General features: G+C 39.7%; 1 protein-coding gene across 3 annotated transcripts in view; it reads left to right on the plus strand.

Moving 5' to 3' along the window:
* The window catches only part of NR6A1 (nuclear receptor subfamily 6 group A member 1), a 226,543-nt gene that overhangs the window by 168,114 nt on the left and 35,553 nt on the right, over positions 1 to 22,876 (plus strand). For all 3 annotated transcript variants that reach the window (XM_070379006.1, XM_070379007.1, XM_070379008.1), the window contains one exon: positions 19,767 to 20,009. In XM_070379006.1, coding sequence (XP_070235107.1) covers positions 19,767 to 20,009 — 243 coding nt within the window. The remainder of the gene's footprint in view (positions 1 to 19,766; positions 20,010 to 22,876) is intronic.

A 22,876-nucleotide genomic window follows, 5' to 3' on the forward strand; every position in this document is an offset into this window, starting at 1 on the left:
GCAGTGTAAGCAAACGCACGAGAGTACAAAACAACCAAACAGGGTGCCGGGTGATACCAGGTCCACATATACAGAAGCACTGCTTGATTTGAGATGCCAGAGAAACCCTAGAGAGAGCCTTGGTCTGTGACTGTCTATCCCTGCACTTGATGTGCAGAAGAGAACCCTCTTCACATTCCCTTCAGTGTTCCTCTTGCAAATATGTTGAAGAGATTAATGTACTTTGCTAGAAAAGGGCACGGGTCCACCCCAGAACTGGAGGCCTGGACATGACTGCTTCTGAAATTTAGGGAGAGTGTGCTATAACCATACTTAACTTTGTTACAACTTGGCAGATACTACAGAGGGAGAAGCCTTGGTTAAGGCCCCTTGTGTTTTGTACTCATCAAGCCACACTAGGTTGTTACAACTTGGCAGATACTACAGAGGGAGAAGCCTTGGTTAAGGCCCCTTGTGTTTTGTACTCATCAAGCCACACTAGGTTGTTGTGAGCATCATATTTTCCTGTGACCCTGACAGGCAGGAACATGTCCAAAGGAGAAGGCAGATGAGCAGTGTGGTAAGGGCAGTAGAAATCATGTACTGTGTAAGTCAGTTTTGCAAACTAGGAATATTAAACTCTGAAGGCTCAAAACTCTTCGTAGAAATAGGGAGGGAGCAGCCTGGTGGGCTGCCATCTATGGGGTCGCACAGAGTCGGACACAACTGAAGCGACTTAGCAGCTGCAGCAGCAGGCTGGTTCAGATCGGGCAGTGTCCACAGCTTGATTAAGATGAGAATGGTGTTTTTTGTTTGCTTGTCTGTTTTTGGTTTGGGGGGTGGTTGTGTTTACTTTGTTGTTGGGTTTTTTTTTTTTTTTTTTTTTTTGGCTGTACCACATAGCTGGTAGGATCTTCGTTTCCCAACCAGGAATTGAACCTGGGCCCCTTCAGTGAAAGTGCCCAAGATCAATATATTTTATTACAGGGAGCCATATTTAAGCATCAGGAGCCGTAGTAACTACTCTCAACCCTTATGAATCCATGTGGTATAACACCTCTGCTTCACTTCATATCCAGCCCTCATCACCACCACTATCACACAGATGAGCAGTAGCAGCTTCTGCTTTTCTAAAACAAGGCCATCTTTTTGGAATTCACAGTTCCAGAGGCACAGAGTTCTCAAATATTTATTTAGTGAATAAATATCAAGAGATTATTTGAAGCAAGAAGTAATGATTATTAATAGTGAATCAGTGTCTACTTTATACTTCCAATTTTAAAATTACTTATTTGTTTAGAGTATAATGTGTGGATCAGAGTTATCTATTAATGAAATATCTATCTATATATGTTTTCCCCCCCTCAGAGAAGACGCCTCAGACTCAGTCTCTTTTTTCCTAAATAAACAAGGAATCCTTAAAAACGAAGAGTCCCGTTAACAATCCAAATAGGACAAACCTAGCTCTTCTAGGCTTTTTTCCTCCAAATGGAAAACCTAAATTTGCATGAACATGAAAACTGTTTTCATTGCAAATGGAAACTTGATTCCTAGCTCAAAAATTGCTACATATAAGACACAGGTTGGAAATAGGGACTTTGGTCTAAAATGTTATGTTCTTACCCCTACCTGTTGAGTGATGGGGTAATATTTTCCCTAAATTATTTTCTGTGGCATTCGGTTAATTGTAATTTGTGAACCATTTCGTTTCCAGGCCTCTTCCCATCTTTTGTTCAGTGACCTAGAAGGATAATTCCCAAACATTCAGTTAATACCAATCTTGTAAATTGCTCACTTGTTTTCATTCAACTGATGTCATTTTTTAGAAATGTCCTTTGTGAAACTACATCTGTGGCCTCAGATGGATTTTTATAGTGGTATGTGTAGAGGAGGTAGAGTATATTAGTAGAGGAGAAATCCTATGATTTTTACTTATTTCTGTTTAAATTGTATATTCACAAATTAAATTTTGAGGGTCAGATCAGATCAGTCGCTCAGTCGTGTCCGACTCTTTGCGACCCCATGAATTGCAGCACGCCAGGCCTCCCTGTCCATCACCAACTCTCGGAGTTCACTGAGACTCACGTCCATCGAGTCAGTGATGCCATCCAGCCATCTCATCCTCTTTCGTCCCCTTCTTCTCCTGCCCCCAACCCCTCCCAACATCAGAGTCTTTTCCAAAGTACTGGAGTTTGAGCTTTAGCATCATTCCTTCCAAAGAAATCCCAGGGCTGATCTCCTTCAGAATGGACTGGTTGGATCTCCTTGCAGTCCAAGGGACTCTCAAGAGTCTTCTCCAACACCACACTTCAAAAGCATCAATTCTTCGGTGCTCAGCTTTCTTCACAGTCCAACTCTCACATCCATACATGACCACAGGAAAAACCATAGCCTTGACTAGATGAACCTTTGTTGGCAAAGTAATATCTCTGCTTTTGAATATGCTTTCTAGGTTGGTCATAACTTTCCTTCCAAGAATTAAGCGTCTTTTAATTTCATGGCTGCAGTCACCATCTGTAGTGATTTTGAAGTCCAGAAAAATAGAGTCTGACACTGTTTCCACTGTTTCCCCATCTATTTCCCATGAAGTGGTGGGACCGGATGCCATGATCTTCGTTTTCTGAATGTTGAGCTTTAAGCCAACTTTTTCACTCCCCACTTTCACTTTCATCAAGAGACTTTTTAGTTCCTCTTCACTTTCTGCCATAAGGGTGGTGTCATTTGCATATCTGAGGTTATTCCCAATTTCATTTTTGTCACACCACCTGAAGCCTGCATTTCAGATAGTGGTAACCTATAAAACTGAGTGCAGTCAGTACTTAGTCTATGCAGCTGATCACAGTCTAGTGAGCACCTGTACTCTCCATTTCCTAAATCTGGCCTTCATCACAGTCTGAAAAGCAGGTTTTGATAAAAATCAGTTTCCAAATGTAATTTACGTAACCTGAGCCACTGGAATGGGTAAAATGCTCTTCGTGAGGTTGGGGCGGTATTTGTGTAGCAGCAGGGCTGAGTGGACTCATGAGAGTAAGGCATTTTGATAACAGTGTTTGGTCTGCGTTTAAGTTAAGGTAGACCCTGTTGCTAATATGAAGGTACTCAGTGCTCACTCACAGCATGGTAAGAATACATCTAGTTGCACAGATTTTGTTGTGACTCTTGTTGCTTCTTTGGTGGTGTTTTTTCTTTTTTAAAGGCAGTGGCAGCACTGAGGCTGTCTTTATATGTGCCATGCTTCTCTTTCTGTACCCCACCCCAGCAGGAGATAGTTAGCTGTAATGGGAAGTCTGTCTTTGGCAAATTAGTAAGGTTGAGATTCAGATCCATCACTGACTGGATATGTGACCTTGAGTAAGTCACTTTTCTTTTCTGACCCAAAACATGTACCTTTATCTTTTTCTTAATAAAAATTAAAATTTTTTTTTACATTTTATTTCATTTTTTTTATTTTGAAAATATGTCTGACATACAGTCTCCTTTTTTAAAGGCTTTGTTCTTACGTTTATCTTCTTTAAATGCATATAAATTTCTCCTAGTTAAAAAAATATGTTGATGTATGGCAGAAACCAGCACAACATTGTAAAGCAGTTAGTGAAGTCGCTCAGTTGTATCTGACTCTTTGCGATCCCGTGGACTGTAGCCCACCAGGCTCCTCTGTCCATGGGATTCTCCAGGCAAGAATACTGGAGTGGGTTGCCATTTCCTTCTCCAGGGGATCTTCCTGACCCAGGGATCAAACCCAGGCCTCCCGCATTGCAGGCAGATGCTTTAACCTCTGAGCCACCAAGGAAGCCTGTAAAGCAGTTAACCTCCAATTAAATAAATTTAAAAAAGGAAAAATAAACATCTGCTTAAAGCTATTGCTTCTTCCTGCAAAAGTTTTTTCTATCATTCTTGTGCGTAGTCTCTCAGTCGTGTCTGAGTCTTTGCAACCCCATGGATTGTAGCCTGCCAGGCTCGTCTGTCCAGGGGGATTTTCCAGGCAAGAATACTGGAGTGGGTTGCATGCCCTCCTCCAGGGGATCTTCCCAACCCAGGGATAGAAGCCGGGTCTCTAGCATTGCAGGCAAACTTTTTACCATCTGACCCATCATTCTTGAATGAGTAATACTACTTATTTTATTTCTTTACCACTCACATGTTTTTAACTGAATCTGATTTTTGTTCTAACCAGTTACTGAAACTTCTCACCAATGACCTTTGAGCCTTTTCTCCTCACACTTTTTGACCTGCATTGTGTTTGATAGTGTTCTCTTCTTTGTGAGACCTTTTTTGTCCCTTATATTTCTCATAATCATGGATTTATATTCTACCCTTTTCTTCTTTGATCATGTCGTCTCACTTTCTTTCCCTAACTTACCTTCCCCTCTCTGTGTCTTCATTTGATCCTCCTGCTGCTTCTCTGGCTTGCCAGGTGGTGCTGGTGGTAGAGAACCCGCCTGCCAGTACAGTAGACATAAGAGATGCAGGTTCGATTCCTGGGTCAGGAAGATCCCTGGAGAAGGAAATGGCAACCCACTCCAGTATTCTTGCCTGGAGAATTCCATGGACAGGAGCCTGGTGGGTTATAGTCCATGGGGTTGCAAAGAGTTGGACACGACTGAAGTGACGTAGCACACAGCACAGCTGCTTCTCCACACATGCCTTTCCTCCTTAAATTTCTAGTCTGCTGCCGCAGCGTCAACTCTCCCATGTGTTGATGACTCCCACATCCTTCATTCTTACCTTAACCGTTTGTCCTGTAAATAATTCCCTTTAGAAAACTTCTGCTTGACTCTCCCCCAGCATCTTCTCTTAAACTAAAGCCATTGATTTTTGTCCCTCACTCAGCTTTTGCTTTACTCTATTAGTGATATCACATTTCTCACAATCACCTTCGTTTAACACCTTGAGTTCATTTTTTAATCACTTTGCTATCTCATCCTGTCCTTATCCCAACTCTGGAATCTAGTCAGTCAACAAGCCATCTCTAGGGCCCCTACACTTTCTTTTCACTTTAGTCTGGCCATTTGATTGTTACCATATTCCTGTTACCTAGATGCTCATGCCGTCCATCTTGTGGCAATCTGCACATCATTGTGAAATTAATATTTCTAAAATACTGCTTTGATCCAGCCATAGCTTTATTTAAAAATCTCAGTAGCCTTTTATCAGTAGGATAAAATCTTTGGCCTCCTTTGTGAAAATGTCTGGTCACGTCTTTTGTCGAGCTTTCTCCTGCATTGCTTCTTTCTTATTGATGTATAGAAGTTTTATATATTTTGGATATAAGCTCTCTGTAGGTTGTATGTACTACGTATGTCTATTTTCATACCGTGACTTGCCTTATCACTCTCTTGAAGTTCTTCATTTTACTGTAGTCTAATGTTACCAATGTTTTGCTTTATATTAGTGCTTTATCTTTTGAGTGGTGTATTATTTTGCTTTTGATATTTGGGTTTGCTTTCTCCTTGGAATTCAGTATTTTACATGGTGTGAGGTAGGATCATGTCTCATTTTTTTCCCCACATAGACATTTAATTGTTCCAACATTGTTCATTGAAAACTGTTACTTTCCTCACTGCTCTGCAGTGCCACTAATAGGTTAAATATCACATGTTTATGATTATATTGTAGGATTCTTCATTCAGTTCTTTTGGTCTGTTTGTCTACTTGTAGGCCAGTAAAACATATCTTAATTACTACAGCTTTAAAATGAATATGGTAGGTCAAGTCATCTTATTTTTCTTAAATATTTGCTCTGTTTTGTTCGTTTACATTTCCATGCACATTTTAGAATTTGCTTGTCAGGTTATACACACACAGACACACACACACAGTTGGGATGTTGTTGTTGTTCAGTCACTCAGTCGTGTCTGACTCTTTGCGACCCCATGGACTGCAGCACACCAGGCTTCCCTGTCCTTCCCCGTCTCCTGGAGCTTGCTCAAACTCCTGTCCATTGAGTCGGTGATACCACCCAACCATCTCGTCCTCTGTCATCCCCTTCTCCTCCAGCCTTCAATCTTTCCCAGCATCAGGGTCTTTTCTGATGAGTCCGTTCTTTAGCCAAAGTATTGGAGCTTCAGCTTGGGATGTTGAATGGAATTTTACTAAATCTGTGGATCTTAATAATAACTCTTCCAATCTACTAGCATAGTATACCTCTCCATTTACTGGAATCTTTTTCAATTTAGTAATAAACTTCAATAGACTTCAATTTAGTAATAAACTTAGAAATAGTTTATTAAATAAGTACATTAAAATTTTCCTGTAGAGATGTCTTTATTAGATTTACATCCTAGGTATTTTATATTTTTTGATGCTATTATAAATGGTATCTTTTGAAATTTCATTTCTGTTTGTGACTAGGATAGAAATATAGTTAGTTTTTGTGTATTTCTTATTTTACTGTGCCGATTAGAGCCTCCAGTACAGTGTTGAATATAAGTATTGATAGTGTACCATCCTTGTCTTAAAATCTCAAAAAAAAGGTTTGTTGTTTTTTTTTAAAGCTTTTCACCATTAAGTATGATATTTGGTATAGATTTCTTTAGATAGGGGCTTCCCAGGTGGACCAGAGGTAAAGAACCTGGTTGCCAATACAGGAGACACAAAACGCAGGTTCTATCCCTGACCCAGGAAGATCCCCTGGAGGAGGAAATGGCAACCTACTCCAGTGTTCTTGCCTGAAAAATTCCAGTGACAAAGGAGCCTATCTGGCTGTAGTCCTTGGGGTCACAAAAGAGGCAGACGTGACTTAGCAACTAAACAACAACAACAAAGATGGCTTTATTTTGTAGATCTCTCTATGGATCTGGAACTTGACATTTCTACTTCTAAAGATTAATCAGTGTCCATATAGACCCTCACTGAACTCTCCATCAGCCCTTCTCTCTCTACGCCAGAGTGTTATTTAACATGTGAAGAAATGAGACTTAATATGATAGTTCCTATTTCCTGCTCTAGAATAATTTCTGATTAAAAATAAATTCTTAAGATTATTTCTAAATTTTGGAAGACTATAGCAAAGAAAAGCATGTTACCTTTCTTGGTAATAATGCCCATGTGTGGTTACATTTCCCCTTCATGAATCTTAGAGCCTTGTCATGGCAAAGGGTCTTGCATAACTCAGTGAAGCTACAAGCCATGCAGTGCAGGGCCACCCAAGATGGATGGGTCGTAGTGAAGAGTTCTGACAAGTCATGCTCCACTGAAAGAGGAAATGGCAACCAACTCCAGTATTCTTGTATCAGGAACCCCATAAGCAGTATGAAAAGGCAAAAAGATATGACTACTGGAAGATGAGCCCTCCCAGGTTGGAAGTTGTCCAGTATGCTACTGGGAAAGAGTGGAGGACAATTGCTAATAGGTCCAAAAAGAGTGAAGTAGCTGGGCCAAAGCAGAAATGATGCTCAGTTGTGAATGTGTCTGGTGGTGAAAGTAAACTCTGATGCTATAAAGAACAATACTGCATAGGAACTGGGAATATTAGACCCATGAATCAAGGTAAATTGCATGTGGTCAAGCAGGAGATGGCAAGATTGGACATCGACGTCTTGGGAATTAGTGAACTAAAATGGACAAATGGGCAAATATAACAGAGATGACCATTATATCTGCTACTCTGGGCAAGAATCCCCAGAAGAAATGGAGTAGCCCCCATAGTCAACCAAAGAGTCCAAAATGCAGTATTTAGGTGCAGCCAAAGAACTTCCCTGGTAGCTTAGATGGTAAAAGCATCTGCTTGCAATTTGGGAGATCTGAGTTTGATCCCTGGGTGAGGAGGATCCTTTGGAGAAGGAAATGGCAACCTACTCCAGTACCCTCGCCTGGAAAATTCCATGGATGGAGGAACCTCGTAGGCTACAGTCCATGGGGTCGCAAAGAGTCAGACAAAACTGAGCGACTTCACTTTCACTTTTCAAAGCCAGAAAAACATCAACTCTGCTTCATTGAGCGCTAAAGCCTTTGACTGTGGATCACAACAAACTGTGGACAATTCTTAAAGAGATTGGAATACCAGACCACCTTAGCTGCCTCCTGAGAAACCTGTATGCAGGTCAATAAATAACAGTTAGAATTGGACATGAAACAACAAACTGGTTCCAAACTGGGAAAGGAGTTTGACAAGGCGGGTATTGTCACTGCTTGTTTAAACTTATAGGCAAAGTACATCATGAGAAATGCCAGGCTGGATGAATCACAAGCTGGAGTCAAGATTGCCAGGAGAAATATCAGCAGCCTCATATATGCAGATGATACCAGTCTAATGGCAGAAAGTGAAGAGGAACTAAAGAACCTCTTGATGAGGGTGAAAGGAGAGTGAAAAAACTGGCTTGAAACTCAGCATTAAAAAAATTAAGATCATGGCATCCGTCCTTTCACTTCATGGCAAATGGAAGGGAAAAAAATGTAAGCAATGACATATTTTATTTTCTTGGGCTCTAAAATCACTGCAGATGCTGACTTCAGCCATGACAGTAAAAGACACATGCTCCTTGGAAGGAAAGCTGTGACAAACCTAGACAGCTTATTAAAAAGCAGAGATGGCACTTTGCCAACAAAATTCCCTACAGTCAACTAGTGGTAAAGAATACACACACACACACACGGTTTTTCCAGTAGTCACATATGAATGTGAGAGTTGGATCATAAAGAAGGCTGAGCACGGAAGAATTGATGCTTTCAAATTGTGGTGCTGTAGAAGACTCTTTGAGAGTACCTTGGACAGCAAGGAGGTCAAACCAGTCAATTCTAAAGGAAATCAACCCTGAATGTTCATTGGAAGGATTGTTTCTGAAACTCCAATACTTTGGTAACCTGATAACAGCCAACTCACTGGAAAAGGCTCTGATGCTGGGAGAGATTGAAGGCAAAAGAAGGGGGCAGCAGAGCATGAGATGGTTAGATAGCATCACTGACTCAGTGGACATGAATTTAAGTGAATTCTGGGAGATAGTAGAGTATAGAAGAGCCTGGTTTGCTGTAGTCAATGGGGTCATAAAGAGTCAGGCACAACTTAGTGACTGAAAGAGTGGTTGCATTCATTTCTCATGAGTAACCAGCAAGCCTCCTTGAGAACATTTTGCAGGAAAAAATTTGTGGGCAGATCGTCACTGTTTTACATATAGAAGGGTAGGACATAAATTGATTTATCTGCAGATATTTGTGGGTAACTCGATAGTCTTGCTGAAGCTTAGTGGACTATACTGGCTATTTTAAAAGCGAATGAGATTGTTTTGAGGCAAACCCAAGTTAGAGGTGTCTAGCACCAAAGTTAAGACATTATATACCAATTGTTTCTTCTGTTTATGCCCTCCTCTGCTTTCACTTGTCTAACTGATAGTCATACATTGGAACTTGCCTCCTCTATGAAATCTGTTATTATCTTACTCTGCCACCAGACTAACTGAATACTCCTCCTTTGTGCTAGTGGAATTTTTTAAGTTAAAAAAAGAAAAAGACAGTCGACAATATTGTTGGTTTGTAAAGCTGTTTCATTCTAATATAGACCATGAGGAAGCTAGAGCTCCATGTTATTTATAGGTAATCTGTTAATTCATTGATTCTCACAACAATTCCTTGAAGAAGGGAATCTGATCCACATTTTATAGAAAAGAAACTGAGGCACCTCTGGCGAGGTTTAAGAAGCTTTCCAAAGTCACACAGCTAGCAAGTCACAGACCCTAGATTATTCAAGCCCAAGGATTCTGACTCTACAGACCAAGTTCTTAATCTCTATGTTCTACTGCCTCTGCTTAGAAGATTTTGTAGAGCTGACAGTTGTATCTTTCCTTTCCATCTTTGAGTTGAGACTTACCTTGCCATGGGCCTTGAGCTCAACTCTATACCTCCCCCCGCAAAGCTTGATCCCTTGACACCAGACAAATCTGTTTATCTAATTCCAGTCTTCTCAATTAAAGCTTAAAAGTTTCTAAAAACTCTTAAGTTTCCACCCTCCTCTCTTACTCTTGGCAAAAGGAGCAAGAGAGGACGATTCCAACGGTTTTTACTTCACTATTTGATTTTTTCCCCTTATTTATCAATTTTCAGAATAATGAGTTGGCGTCATAGCATCTTCCAGTGGTAACTAATGAGGTTTTCTGTTTTAATATTATAAATGAATTGATTTTAATATTTGAAGTGTTTTAATCCATTGCCATCGTCATTATTTTTGATGATAGTCTTCCTTTTAGGCCAGTGGGAGGCTTTTATATTGCTCCCTGTATCCTTTTGACATGACCCTATTGTTAGTCTAGAGTAGTACAAGACTCATCTTTTGTATTGTTGTTGTTCAGTTGCTAAGTCATGTCTGACTCTTTGCAACCCCATGGACTGCACCATGTCAGACTTCCCTGTCCTTCACTATCTCCCAGAATTTCCTCAAACTTATATCCATTGAATCAGTGATGCCATCCAACCATCTCATCTTCTGTCGCCCGATTCTCCACCTGCCTTCAAGCTTTCCCAGCATCAGGGTCTTTTCCAGTGAGTAGACCCTTGGTATCAGGTGGCCAGAGTATTGGAGTGTCAGCTTCAGCATCAGTCTTTGCAGTGAATATTCAGAGTTGATTTCCTTTAGGTTTGATTTTTTTGCTGTCCAAGGGACTCTTGAGAGTCTAATCCATCACCATAATTCAAAAGCATCAGTTCTTTGGCACTTAGCCTTCCTTATGGTCCAGCTCTCACATCTGTACCTGACTACTGGTAAAACCATAGCTTTGACTATACAGACCTTTGTTGGCAAAGTAATGTCTCTACTTTTGAATATGCTGTCTAGGTTGGTCATAGCTTTTCTTCCAAGGAGCAAGTGTCTTTTAAATTCATGGCCACAGTCACTGTCTGTAGTTATTTTGGAGCCCAAGAAAATGAATTCTGTCACTGTTTCCACATTTTCCCCATCTGTTTGCCATGAATGATGGGACTGGATACCATGATCTTAGTTTTTTCTTTTTTTTTTTTTTGTTTCACTGTGGTTTTATTTTTTTGTTGTTTTTCAGTTGCCTGATCTTAGTTTTTTCACTCTCCTCTTTTACCTTCATCAAGAGGCTCTTTAGTTCCTCTTTACTTTCTGCCATAAGGGTGGTGTCATCTGCATATCTGAGGTTATTGATATTTCTCACTGCAATCTTGATTCCAGTTTGTGCTTCATCCAGCCTGGCATTTCTCATGACATACTCTGCATTTAAATTAAATAAGCAAGGTGACAATATACAGCCTTGATGTACTCCTTTCCCAATTTTGAACCAGTCCATTGCTCCATGTCTGATTCTGTTGCTTCTTGACCTGCATACAGGTTTCTCAGGAGACAGGTAAGGTGGTCTGGTACTGCCATCTCTTTAGGAATTTTCCACCATTTGTTGTGATCCACAGTCAAAGGCTTTAGCATAGTCATTGAAGCAGAAGTAGATGTTTATCTGGAATTCCCTTGCCAGCGGATGTTGGCAATTTTGATATTTGGTTCCTCTGCCTTTTCTAAATCCAGCTTGAACATCTGGAAGTTCTCAATTCATGTACTGCTGAAGCCTAGCTTGAAGAATTCTGGGCATTACCAGGCTAGCATGTGAAATGAGCTTAATTGTGTGGTAGTTTGAACATTCTTTGGCATTGCCCTTCTTTAGGATTGGAATAAGAACTGACTTTTTCCAGTCCTGTGGCCACTGCTGAGTGTTCCAAATTTGTTGGCATATTGAGTGCAGCACTTTAACAGCATCCTTTTAGGATTTGAAGTAACTCAGCTGAAATTCCATCACCTTCACTAACTTTGTGTAGTAGTGCTTCCTAAGGCCCACTTGACTTCACATTCCAAGATGTCTGGCTTTAGGTGAGTGACCTCACCATTGTGGTTATCTGGGTCATGAGGATCTTTTTTGTATAGTTTTTCTATGTATTCTTGCCACCTCTTCTTTTTCTTCTTTCCTTTTTTCTTTTTATTTTGCCACCTTTTTTTAGTCTCTTCTGCTTCTGTTAGGTCCTTGCCATTTCTGTCCTTTATTGTGCCCATCTTTGCATGAAATGTTTCCTTGGTATCTCTTAATTTTCTTGAGATATCTAGTCTTTCCCATTCTATTGTTTTCCTCTATTTCTTTGCATTGTTCACTTAAGGCTTTCTTATCTCTCCTTGCTCTTGTCTGGAACTCTAAATTCAATTGGGTGTATCTTTCCCTTTCTCCTTTTCCTTTCACTTCTCTTCTTTTGTCAGCTAATTGTAAGGTCTGCTCACACCACTCCAGTATTTTTGCCTTGAGAATCCCATGAACAGTATGAAAGGCATCTTTTATATATTCTCCCTCAAACCTGAAATCACATGTTTTTCTTAGGAGTCCTGGCTCCTGTTCACATGAAGTGGTATTTTTAGAGTACACAGTCTGAGCCCTTCCACCTTCTAGTATTCCTGATCAAGGCAAACATTCTGTTTCCCTGTAAGTTAATAAGAGTCTTCTCTTTCCTACACTATTATTTAACCCATTGCTATTTGTGTAGATAGCAAACTCCCTTGTCAGAGTTTCGAATACCTATCATATTTTAAACCCTCAGATTTTCATCAATAACTCTGTCTCTTATCTTACTGAGCACTATAGTTACCAAGCACCATACTCTCTTCTTTGGTGCTCTTGTTTTTGTTGCTTTTATTTATTTATGTATGTATTAATTGAAGTATAGTTGATTTCCAGTATTAGTTTTACATATACAACATAGTGAGTGATTCAATATTTTTGTAGATTATACTCCATTTAGAATTACTGTAAAATACTGGTTATGTTCCCATAGTCTCCATTTTGAAGTGCTTATTTGGCTGATTTTCTTCCCATTGTATTTTCAGGTAGACTAACACAGGTTAAGAACATTGAATTAATAGGTTAAGAGTGCTAAATGTTTGTGAACCATCTGCTTTATGGTAGCTCACTAGTGAATGAATACTGTAGATGTAATGAATCTGAAATTTCAGTGAGGCATCTAACAGTCATTCATGGTATCATTATGTATAAGATAGAGAAATGCAGGCCAGACTAGAGTGTCTGGCTAATTAACAGACAAAACTAGTTGAACAGCTGTTTCCAGTTGGTTAATTTGCTTAAGTCACGTTGAGAAGAGGCTCCAACAACTTGCCTGAGGCCACTTTCTGTTGAATATAGTTTTAAAGTTAGGAATGAATATTATCTAGTATTAACCATACAAGGTAAAAAGGAGGAGGGTAAAATAACTAATATACCGGGTGGCCAGATCCCCAGAGTTCCACAGACCAGAATGATATATGGAATTTCTTATATAAAGATAAAATTGATCAAAGACAAATGTAAAGTCCAACTCTAGAGTTCAAGAAATCCTACTTTTCTCAGGAAAGGACTATGAAAGACATATATTAATGGTATACTTGATAAATACTTCAGGATTTAGATGTCTGTATACCAGATGTGAATTAAGTATAGGGGGATTGGAAATACAGCAGTCTCAGAAGTTTTTGAATTTTTTTTTTTTTTTTTTTTTAAATTTGATTTTATTTTTAAACTTTACAATATTGTATTAGTTTTGCCAAATATCGAAATGAATCCGCCACAGTTGTACCCGTGTTCCCCATCCTGAACCCTCCTCCCTCCTCCCTCCCCCACCCTCCCTCTGGGTCGTCCCAGTGCACCAGCCCCAAGCATCCAGTACCGTGCATCGGACCTGGACTGGCAACTCGTTTCATACATGATATTATACATGTTTCAGTGCTATTCTCCCAAATCTCCCCACCCTCTCCCTCTCCCACAGAGTCCATAAGACTGATCTATACATCAGTGTCTCTTTTGCTGTCTTGTACACAGGGTTATTGTTACCATCTTTCTAAATTCCATATATATGCGTTAGTATACTGTATTGGTGTTTTTCTTTCTGGCTTACTTCACTCTGTATAATAGGTTCCAGTTTCATCCATCTCATTAGAACTGATTCAAATGTATTCTTTTTAATGGCTGAGTAATACTCCATTGTGTATATGTACCACTGCTTTCTTATCCATTCATCTGCTGATGGGCATCTAGGTTGCTTCCATGTCCTGGCTATTATAAACAGTGCTGCGATGAATATTGGGGTACACGTGTCTCTTTCCCTTCTGGTTTCCTCAGTGTGTATGCCCAGCAGTGGGATTGCTGGATCATAAGGCAGTTCTATTTCCAGTTTTTTAAGGAATCTCCACACTGTTCTCCATAGTGGCTGTACTAGTTTGCATTCCCACCAACAGTGTGAGAGAGTTCCCTTTTCTCCATACCCTCTCCAGCATTTATTGCTTGTAGACTTACGGATTGCAGCCATTCTGACTGGCGTGAAATGGTACCTCATAGTGGTTTTGATTTGCATTTCTCTGATAATGAGTGATGTTGAGCATCTTTTCATGTGTTTGTTAGCCATCTGTATGTCTTCTTTGGAGAAATGTCTATTTAATTCTTTGGCCCATTTTTTGATTGGGTCATTTATTTTTCTGGAGTTGAGCTGTAGGAGTTGCTTGTATATTTTTGAGATTAGTTGTTTGTCCGTTGCTTCATTTGCTATTATTTTCTCCCATTCTGAAGGCTGCCTTTTCACCTTGCTAATAGTTTCCTTTGTTGTGCAGAAGCTTTTAAGTTTAATTAAGTCCCATTTGTTTATTTTTGCTTTTATTTCCAATATTCTGGGAGGTGGATCATAGAGGATCCTGCTGTGATGTATGTCGGAGAGTGTTTTGCCTATGTTCTCCTCTAGGAGTTTTATAGTTTCTGGTCTTACGTTGAGATCTTTAACCCATTTTGAGTTTATTTTTATGTATGGTGTTAGAAAGTTTTTGAATTCTGATTTCAGTTTCACTCCTGGCTATATAACCAATTAAATTTCCTTACGTCTTTAAGCTGGGCTGCCCTTGTGGCTTAGCTGGTAAAGAATCCACCTGCAATGCGGGAGACCTGTGTTCGGCCCTGGGTTGGGAACATCCCCTGGAGAAGAAAAAGGCTACCCACTCCAGTATTCTGGCCTGGAGAATGCCATGGACTGTATAGTCCATGGGGTTGCAAAGAGCTGGTCATGACTGAATGACTTTGATTCACTCACTCACCTCTTTAAGCTTCATTTTTCCCATTATAAAATGTATATCATTTTTATAGCATTATATCATCAATAATTATAAAATACTATGTGTTTACTGGTGACTGAATGACTTTCATTCACTCACTCACCTCTTTAAGCTTCATTTTTCCCATTGTAAAATGTATATCATTTTTATAGCATTATATCATCAATAATTATAAAATACTATGTGTTTACTGGTGTTTGCTGATAGCTGCAAATATATAAGACTAATTGAGCCTTAAATTAAGGAGAACAAACCATTCAGTTCTGGTTACTTGGTTTTATGAGAAATTTTGATACTGTATGATTAAGACTAAGAAATAGAAGAATTCACAGTTAGGAACTCCATTTATCTTTAAGTGAATGATTGGTTTATGAATTAGGCTAGGTTATACATATATTTTTTGCCCGCAAGCACATGACTCAAGGCAATGAGGAAGGCTTCAGGTTAACAGACTTTGGCTCAGTGTAAAGTAAAACTTTTGAACCATTAAAACCATCTAAAATGGAATGAATGGAATGAAGTACCTTATTGAGCCACTGGAGATGTGCAAGTAGAGTATGGGGTAACTAACCCCTTGTCTAGGAATATCATAGAGGGAATGCATGCCTCAGGTCAACTTGTTCAAGACAACTTTAAAGGCCCCTTCTAACTCCAAGATTCCTGGTTATATGAGGATAATGATACCTCTCACAGTCATTGTGATGAATAAATAGTACATGTAAAAACTTGAACATTGCATGGTACACGACCGAATTTTTTTTTTCATATCTACAAGATAAAAATAATCCTTGCCTGGGTCTTGGTACAGGTGAGATAAGGAATGTAAACATGCTTTAAATACCCTTCAAGTCCTTTATAAGAATAGGAGTTGCAAAAACCTATCTGACATCTGGCCAAGAACCATTTAGGGACATTTTGCTTATGTTTGTTCATTTACAAAGTAAAACATTGGATTTTTAGCTTTTGTATGTTTGTTTTTCAAGAGGAGAAAGGCCTGACTTACTTGCATAGACTGAATAAATCTGACTTGCTTTGGCCACAGAGTATGTTAGTTAGGTGCATAGACTTTGGGGGTCCCAGCCCTAGCTCCCTTTCTTACTGGCTGGGTGACTGTTGAAAAGTGATATCACCTCATGAGCTTCATGAGTTTCTTCACCTATAAAGTAGGGTACCTCATTTAGGTTTGTGGTGGTGATTCAGCACAATAACATGTGTTACGTGCTTGGCTGAGAGCCTACACCCAGGTGCTCAGTTAACAATAGCTTCTTCTGTTATTTCCCGCTTCCCTGGTGGCTTAAACCATAAAGAATCTGCCCGCAATGCTGGAGACCCAGGTTCAGACCCTTTGTTGGGAAGATCCCCTGGAGAAGGAAATGGCTATCCACTCCAGTATTCTTGCCTGGAGAATTCTATGGACAGAGGGGCCTGGTGAGCTATAGTCTGTGGGCTCAGACAGGACTGAGGGAGTAACATTCACTCTTCTGTTATGATCTTTCCCTACATGCTATAAGAGAAATTTGCCAGATGCTTCTTTGAAGGGCTACAAGTTTGATTGGAAGAGGGCCTTTCTCATTTATGTTTGAGAAGCTTCCGTCTGAGTTGGTTTCCTAGTCTGTGGCATAGACAAGGGTTTATAGAAGCAAAACATGGCAATAAGAATAGCTATGGCCAAAGAAAGCAGTCAGAGGACCCCAAGAGAATCTAGTCTCTGCACCCATCAGTGGAGAAGTATCTCCCTCTAGTCTTTGATGTCAGTGTGGCCTCTTTAATGCTTATGAAAAGAGCAAGCATGTTACAAGACATGAGCAGATTCTTAAAAGGTCTGTATTTGATTGTTCTGGGGGGGCCTTTGCTCCTTGATCCATCGAGATGCTGCACAGAATGCCTACAAGTGCTGTATGAAGACGTTATTGATCACCAGTCCTGAGACTGGCAGATTAAGCTCAGCCACTTCCTAAATGGACTAGTTACTTAACTTTTTTTGAGATCTCTAAATGTATTCATTTACAAAATAGTGATAACAATTGTACTCATCTATGGGATTATGAGAATTACATGACACAACACAAAGAAAGCACACTGCCTAGTTGTAGGTGTTCAGTGAAATCATATCCATGAGGTGTAGTTCTTGTAGATATTGATTAATTATAACCATTTTAAAGTCTATTCTCGCAGAGTTCTTGTATATATTTTAATGTATGCATATAATAGAATATTGACAACTTTAAAATTAGAAAATTTAGATTCTCCGTAGCCAATCACGATTTCCTGACAGTATTCCATGTCCTATTTCTAAGCCCCTTCAGCAGCTCAAGCCCAGCACTTTAAGAGGTTTCATCTCACACATAGTGCTGTTGTCACGCCATTCATTGGCCTATTTGGCCTTGCCTGGTTTAGTTTTTTAATTTGCTATTGTAACTTTGCGCTAATGTTTTCCTTGAGCTTCCTTTGAATTTTTTAAAGGAAAAGAAAAGGAATGCTTATTATACCAGTGCCACTTTATAGGAAATCTTAGCCAAGTTTCTTTTAGCTGCAAATAACATAAACATATTTAAGTTAGCTTAAGGAAGGATTGTGTTATAGAAACTGATATTCCCATGTTTATCAATTTGACCAAAGTTAGGAAGTGAATACAGATCTCAGAAAGACTTAGAAAGGTCTATAACTAGGAACTGTTCAAAAAACCTAGGCAATTCCCCTTTTTGTATGTCTTTCCCTATTTCCTGAGCTGTGTGGTCTCATATGTCTGCTTTTCTCTGCATACCTGCTATTTGCTGTGTGACTCTGAGCAAGACTCTTAATAGGTCTGTGTCCTTGTATGAAAAAAAAATGCATTAGTTTCCTATGTTGCTGTTAAAAACTACCAGAAACTGGGTGGCTTAAAATGACAAAAATTTGTTCTTTCACAATTCTAGAAGCCAGAAATCCGGAGTCAATAAGCTGAAATGAAGGTGTGGGCAGAGCCACACTTTCTTTAGAGGTTCTGAGGGAAAATCCATTATTTGCCTCTTTGAGCTTGTAGTGGCTGCTGGTTAGTCCTTGGCTTGTGGCCAGTGTTTCCCTCTGTCTTCACATCACCTTCCCCTGAACACGTGTGTGTGCTCCTGCATGTGCACGTCCTCTGCTATCTATATCAAGTCTCCCTCTAGTCTCTCTTATAAAAACGTATGTGATTAGGCATAGAGAACAGACATGTGGTTGGGGAGGGTAGGGGAAGAATGGATTGGTTATTTGAGATTAGCAGATGCAAACTACTACATAGAGAATGGGTAAACAAGGTCCTGCTGTACAACACAAGGAACTATTGTCAATGTCCTGTGGCAAATCACAATAGAAAAGAATGTGAAAAAGAGTGTACATCTGTATAACGAATCACTTTGCTGTAATTGACACAAAATTGATCAACTATACTTCAATAAAATAAATTTTAAAAAACCATGTGAGGACTTCCCAGTGATGCAGTGGTTAAGACACTGTCTGCACTTTCAGTGCAAGGGATGAGGGTTTGATCCCTGATTGGGGAATGAAGATTCCACATGCCATGTTGTGCAGGAAAAAACAAAAAAAGTAATTGCAAGTAGGCCCACTTTTATAATCTGCCCTTAATGTGATTATATCTACAAAGACTTTTTTTTCTTATAACATTTACAGGTTCTAGGTATTAGGACCTGATATCTTTGAATGGCCTTTATCTAGCCTACTACAAATGGGGATCATAAAGACATATCTCAAATTTGGCAAATAATAAAGGCTGTATAAATGCTAGCCTCGTTCCTTCTCTATATCCTTTCTGTATATACCATTATGCCCTTCTTTAACATTGCTTTCACATACTTTTCTGGAATGTTACTATCACTTTAAGAGTGAACCTATTTGGATGATAATGAAAATAATAGCTATCATTTATTAACTGTCTATGGTAGCCCAGGCACTATATACTGTGCTTGAGTATTTTATACAATATAAACTCAATATATATAAATATATGCTTGAGTATTTTATAAAAACACACAGTGTTTTATAAAATAACTGTGCTTGAGTATTTTATCCGTGTTATATAGATGACAGTAAAATCCCCATTTTACAGATGAGAGAAACTCAGCTCAGAGAAGTGACGTAACTTAATTTGCCCAAGTTCACCCACCTGCTAAGTGCTGGAACTAGGGTACAACTAAGAACCTTTAATTTTGAGGGCTGTGTCCTTATACCTTGCTTGTGACTGAGTGCGGTTCATATCTCTGGTCTTCTGCCTTGTCCTCTGATCAGAATCTTTCCAGGAGGTTTCTTTTTTTCTGTTTTTTGTTTTAATTGATGTATAGTTGAGCATGGAAGCTTCTCCACTGGTTAATAATTTTAACTATCATTTATTAGGTGTATACCATATGCTAGACACTTACATACATGATAAGTAATCCTTATCACCTTCCTACAGGGTAGGTGGTAGGCTACCGCTAAAGAAAGTGAGGGAGAGGGAAAAGCCTTCCACATTTCTGATTTGGATACTCTAAGTGATGATGAAACTCAGAGAACATGAGGTCTTTTTTAGTTAGGCTTTGTTTGTGGAATCTACAGGTAGATGAAGGAGTTTGTTCCTACAGCAAGATGCCACTTCTGCCAGTTAGTCTGGAGGTTATGTTCAGGATCTACCCAGGGTTGCTTCTTTTAGAACTGCAGGCTTAAAGCCATCATTCCCACTATGTTCTAACTTTCATGTGTTCAGTTTCTGTTCCAGATGATCGCGCTGAACAACGAACCTGTCTCATTTGTGGGGACCGTGCCACAGGCTTACACTATGGAATCATCTCCTGTGAGGGCTGCAAAGGGTTTTTCAAGCGGAGCATTTGCAACAAGCGGGTATACCGGTGCAGTCGTGACAAGAACTGTGTCATGTCTCGGAAGCAGAGGAACAGGTGCCAGTACTGCCGCCTGCTCAAATGCCTCCAGATGGGGATGAACCGGAAAGGTGAGTGGTGCTTGCAGCTCTACTGCCCACCCTTCACCCATCACTTTATCTTCAGTGTCAGCTAGTAAGCCTTGGAGTTAGACATTTCCTACGCCTACAGTCTATACCAGGCCTTGTACTGTGTATGTACTCATAATCCAAAAGTGAATCTGCCTACAAGGATCTCCCAGATTAGGTGGGTAAAAGACAGATGAGGCATTAAGGATACTGTGAAAAGGAGTGCACAGGCTCCATGTGGCAAGACCCCAATCAACAATCAGGTGATAATAACTAGGATTAATATACTCCACTAGTTTTTTCAGGGCATAATGAAAAGAAGTAGGAATTTTATATGAAAAGACAAGAAAGCTGTAGGTCCCCTGAATGTGTTGTCATTCTGTTTGGTAGAATCATGGCATACTCAGGTTAGACATGCCCAGAAATCTGCATCCAAGTTGGTGAAGAATTGGGGATTTATTGGCAAGTTTTCCAAGAGCCATTAGCTTAAAATGACACAAATAAACCAATATTCTAAGGGAGTTGGCCTGGAGGGCAGCTTTGAAGAATGAATTGGGCTGATGGAAGCAGAAAAACCCCTAGAGAGTTTTTAGAAGGGTCCAGAAGAAGCTGAAGGGGAAAGTAATGGCATGGATGGTGACATACTGAGTATTTGGCCTTACCAGAAATTGAAACTGAAGACTCAAATTAATAGTAAATTAATTAATAAAGAGTGGGGCAAAATGTTGACCTTTGTAGGTGCTAAATTTGAAGTACCTGAGAAGGACACCCATAGACATCCACTAAGGAAGTTGGATCTATAAATTGGATTGGAACTGAGGTGACAAGCCCTGCCTACAAGTAGAAGTTTGTGGAGCTGTTGGCATAGAGTAGTAAAGTTTTGTTAGTGGGTAGAAATCACCCACAGAGAAAACTTGGATATAAAAGAGAGAGCCAGTGTCAGAACTGTAGGAATATTCTCATGGAGGGTGGAGAGTGGTGCAATGTAGTTCAGTAAAAGAGCCCAGACTCAGGAGGCAGAGGTTGATGACAGACTAGATCTGTGACCTTGGACAGTTTGTTTTATGTCTCTAATGCTCAATAATCTTTACCTTTATAGTGATATAATACTTTCAGAGCTCTCTAGAAGGTTAAATATGACAGTGTATATAAAATACTCAGCAAGTTATTAGGAGCTCATAGTAGTAGTATGGGGTGGGGATTAGTCAGATTTAATGAATTGTTCAACTTTTGGTTTTGTAGATACACTCAGATATCCTTCAGACTGATTTTTTAAATTGTATATGTTTTTAAAATTGTAAACTTGCCTATTACAAAGAAAGGTGAGAGATAACGGGCTTCCCAGGTGGCTGAGTGGTGAAGAATTCACTGGCTGATGCAGGAAACGCTGGTCCATGGGGTCCTTCCTCTCCCTGAAAATCCTCTCCCTTCCCCACTGTCAGTTTATCCTATAGAAATCCCCCAGTACCAAACAAGTAATGTCTTGAAGAGAGAGTCTGGTCATTCATCTGTCTCATATTTATCTAATTTGGTTTTGGTCTCCAGTTTTCTCCGCTTCCTTTGTTGCCCTCATTGAGAGAGTGGGACTGTTAGTCGCTCAGTCATGTCCGACTCTTTGCAACCCCATGGACTAGCCCGCCAGGCTCCTCTGTAGGATTTCCCAGGCAAGAAAACTGGAGTGGGTTGCCATACTCTTCTCCAGGGGATCTTCCTCACCTAGGGATTGAACCTGAGTCTCCTGCATTGCAGGCAGATTCTTTATCTGAGCCACCAGGGCCTTCATTGAGTTTTATCAAAGCATGTTTATGGGTTGCCTTCTTGACTGTTCTCTGATGAACCATCCTGTTTATTCAGCGTGTTAAGATTCTGAGGCTTCCAGCCAAATTTGCCTGTTTCAGAGAAGAAGAAGCTTATCCACAGAAACCGTCTAACCATATCTCGGAGAAAATGACACAGGAGGTGTGAGGGATGTAAAGCTGCCTTTATTTGCATGCCAAGCAGGCAGGCTCAGTTGCACAGTGAAGGCTTTGTCTCAGAGAGAAACCCTGCCACCTACTGGTTGGTGCTGAGAAAGCAGAATTAAAATCGCAGTTGCCACTGGAGTATTTCGGGGGCAATAGAACTATGGTGTTTGACACATAATTTTATGTATCTTGTCAAAACCTATAGAACTGAACACCACAAAAGAAGTGAATTTTACTGTATATAATTTTTTTGAGCAACCATTATTGAAAGGGGAGGAGATAAACTGTAGCCTATGGCAAATGAATCTAACTAATAATAAAACTAAATCACAAAGACTCATTGAAGAGAATGAAGAAGAAAAGAGCTAGCCTTGGAAAATAGCATTTTGATTGTATACTATTAAAACTAAAGACAAAAAGAACTGTATATAAACAAAGCACTCTGATTTATAAATTTGATTCTCTCAAGGTTATGGTTTAGGAATTCTTTCACTACTTTGTATACTGGGATTGAACACATAAGTAAATATATTGTTGATAATGAGAGTTGAGTTTCTCAAAACGGAAAGAAGTTATAAATCAGGAAAGAGGAAGGCTAGAATGAAACCTCAGATGCTAGATTAGACTCAGAGGTTGTTGTAACATGGATTCATGTTTAGATAGATTAAAAAAAAATAGTTGTGTATGTAGATACATGGATTTGGTATATATACATGTATTGCCCGACTCTAGGCATTGTGAGGAGCTAGAAGCAGTTACAACCCCAAGAGTAATGAGCACACCTAGTATCCATGCCTTGGTTTCTTACTATCAGTAAAAGGAATCAAGACTCCCTGGAGAACTGGTTGACTTTAGGACTGAGGCAGGGAATATATAAGATGAGTCTGGAGCATCTTGTGGTGCCAA

Source organism: Bos mutus, chromosome 11 (assembly GCF_027580195.1).
Source record: "Bos mutus isolate GX-2022 chromosome 11, NWIPB_WYAK_1.1, whole genome shotgun sequence".
NCBI lineage: Eukaryota > Metazoa > Chordata > Mammalia > Artiodactyla > Bovidae > Bos > Bos mutus.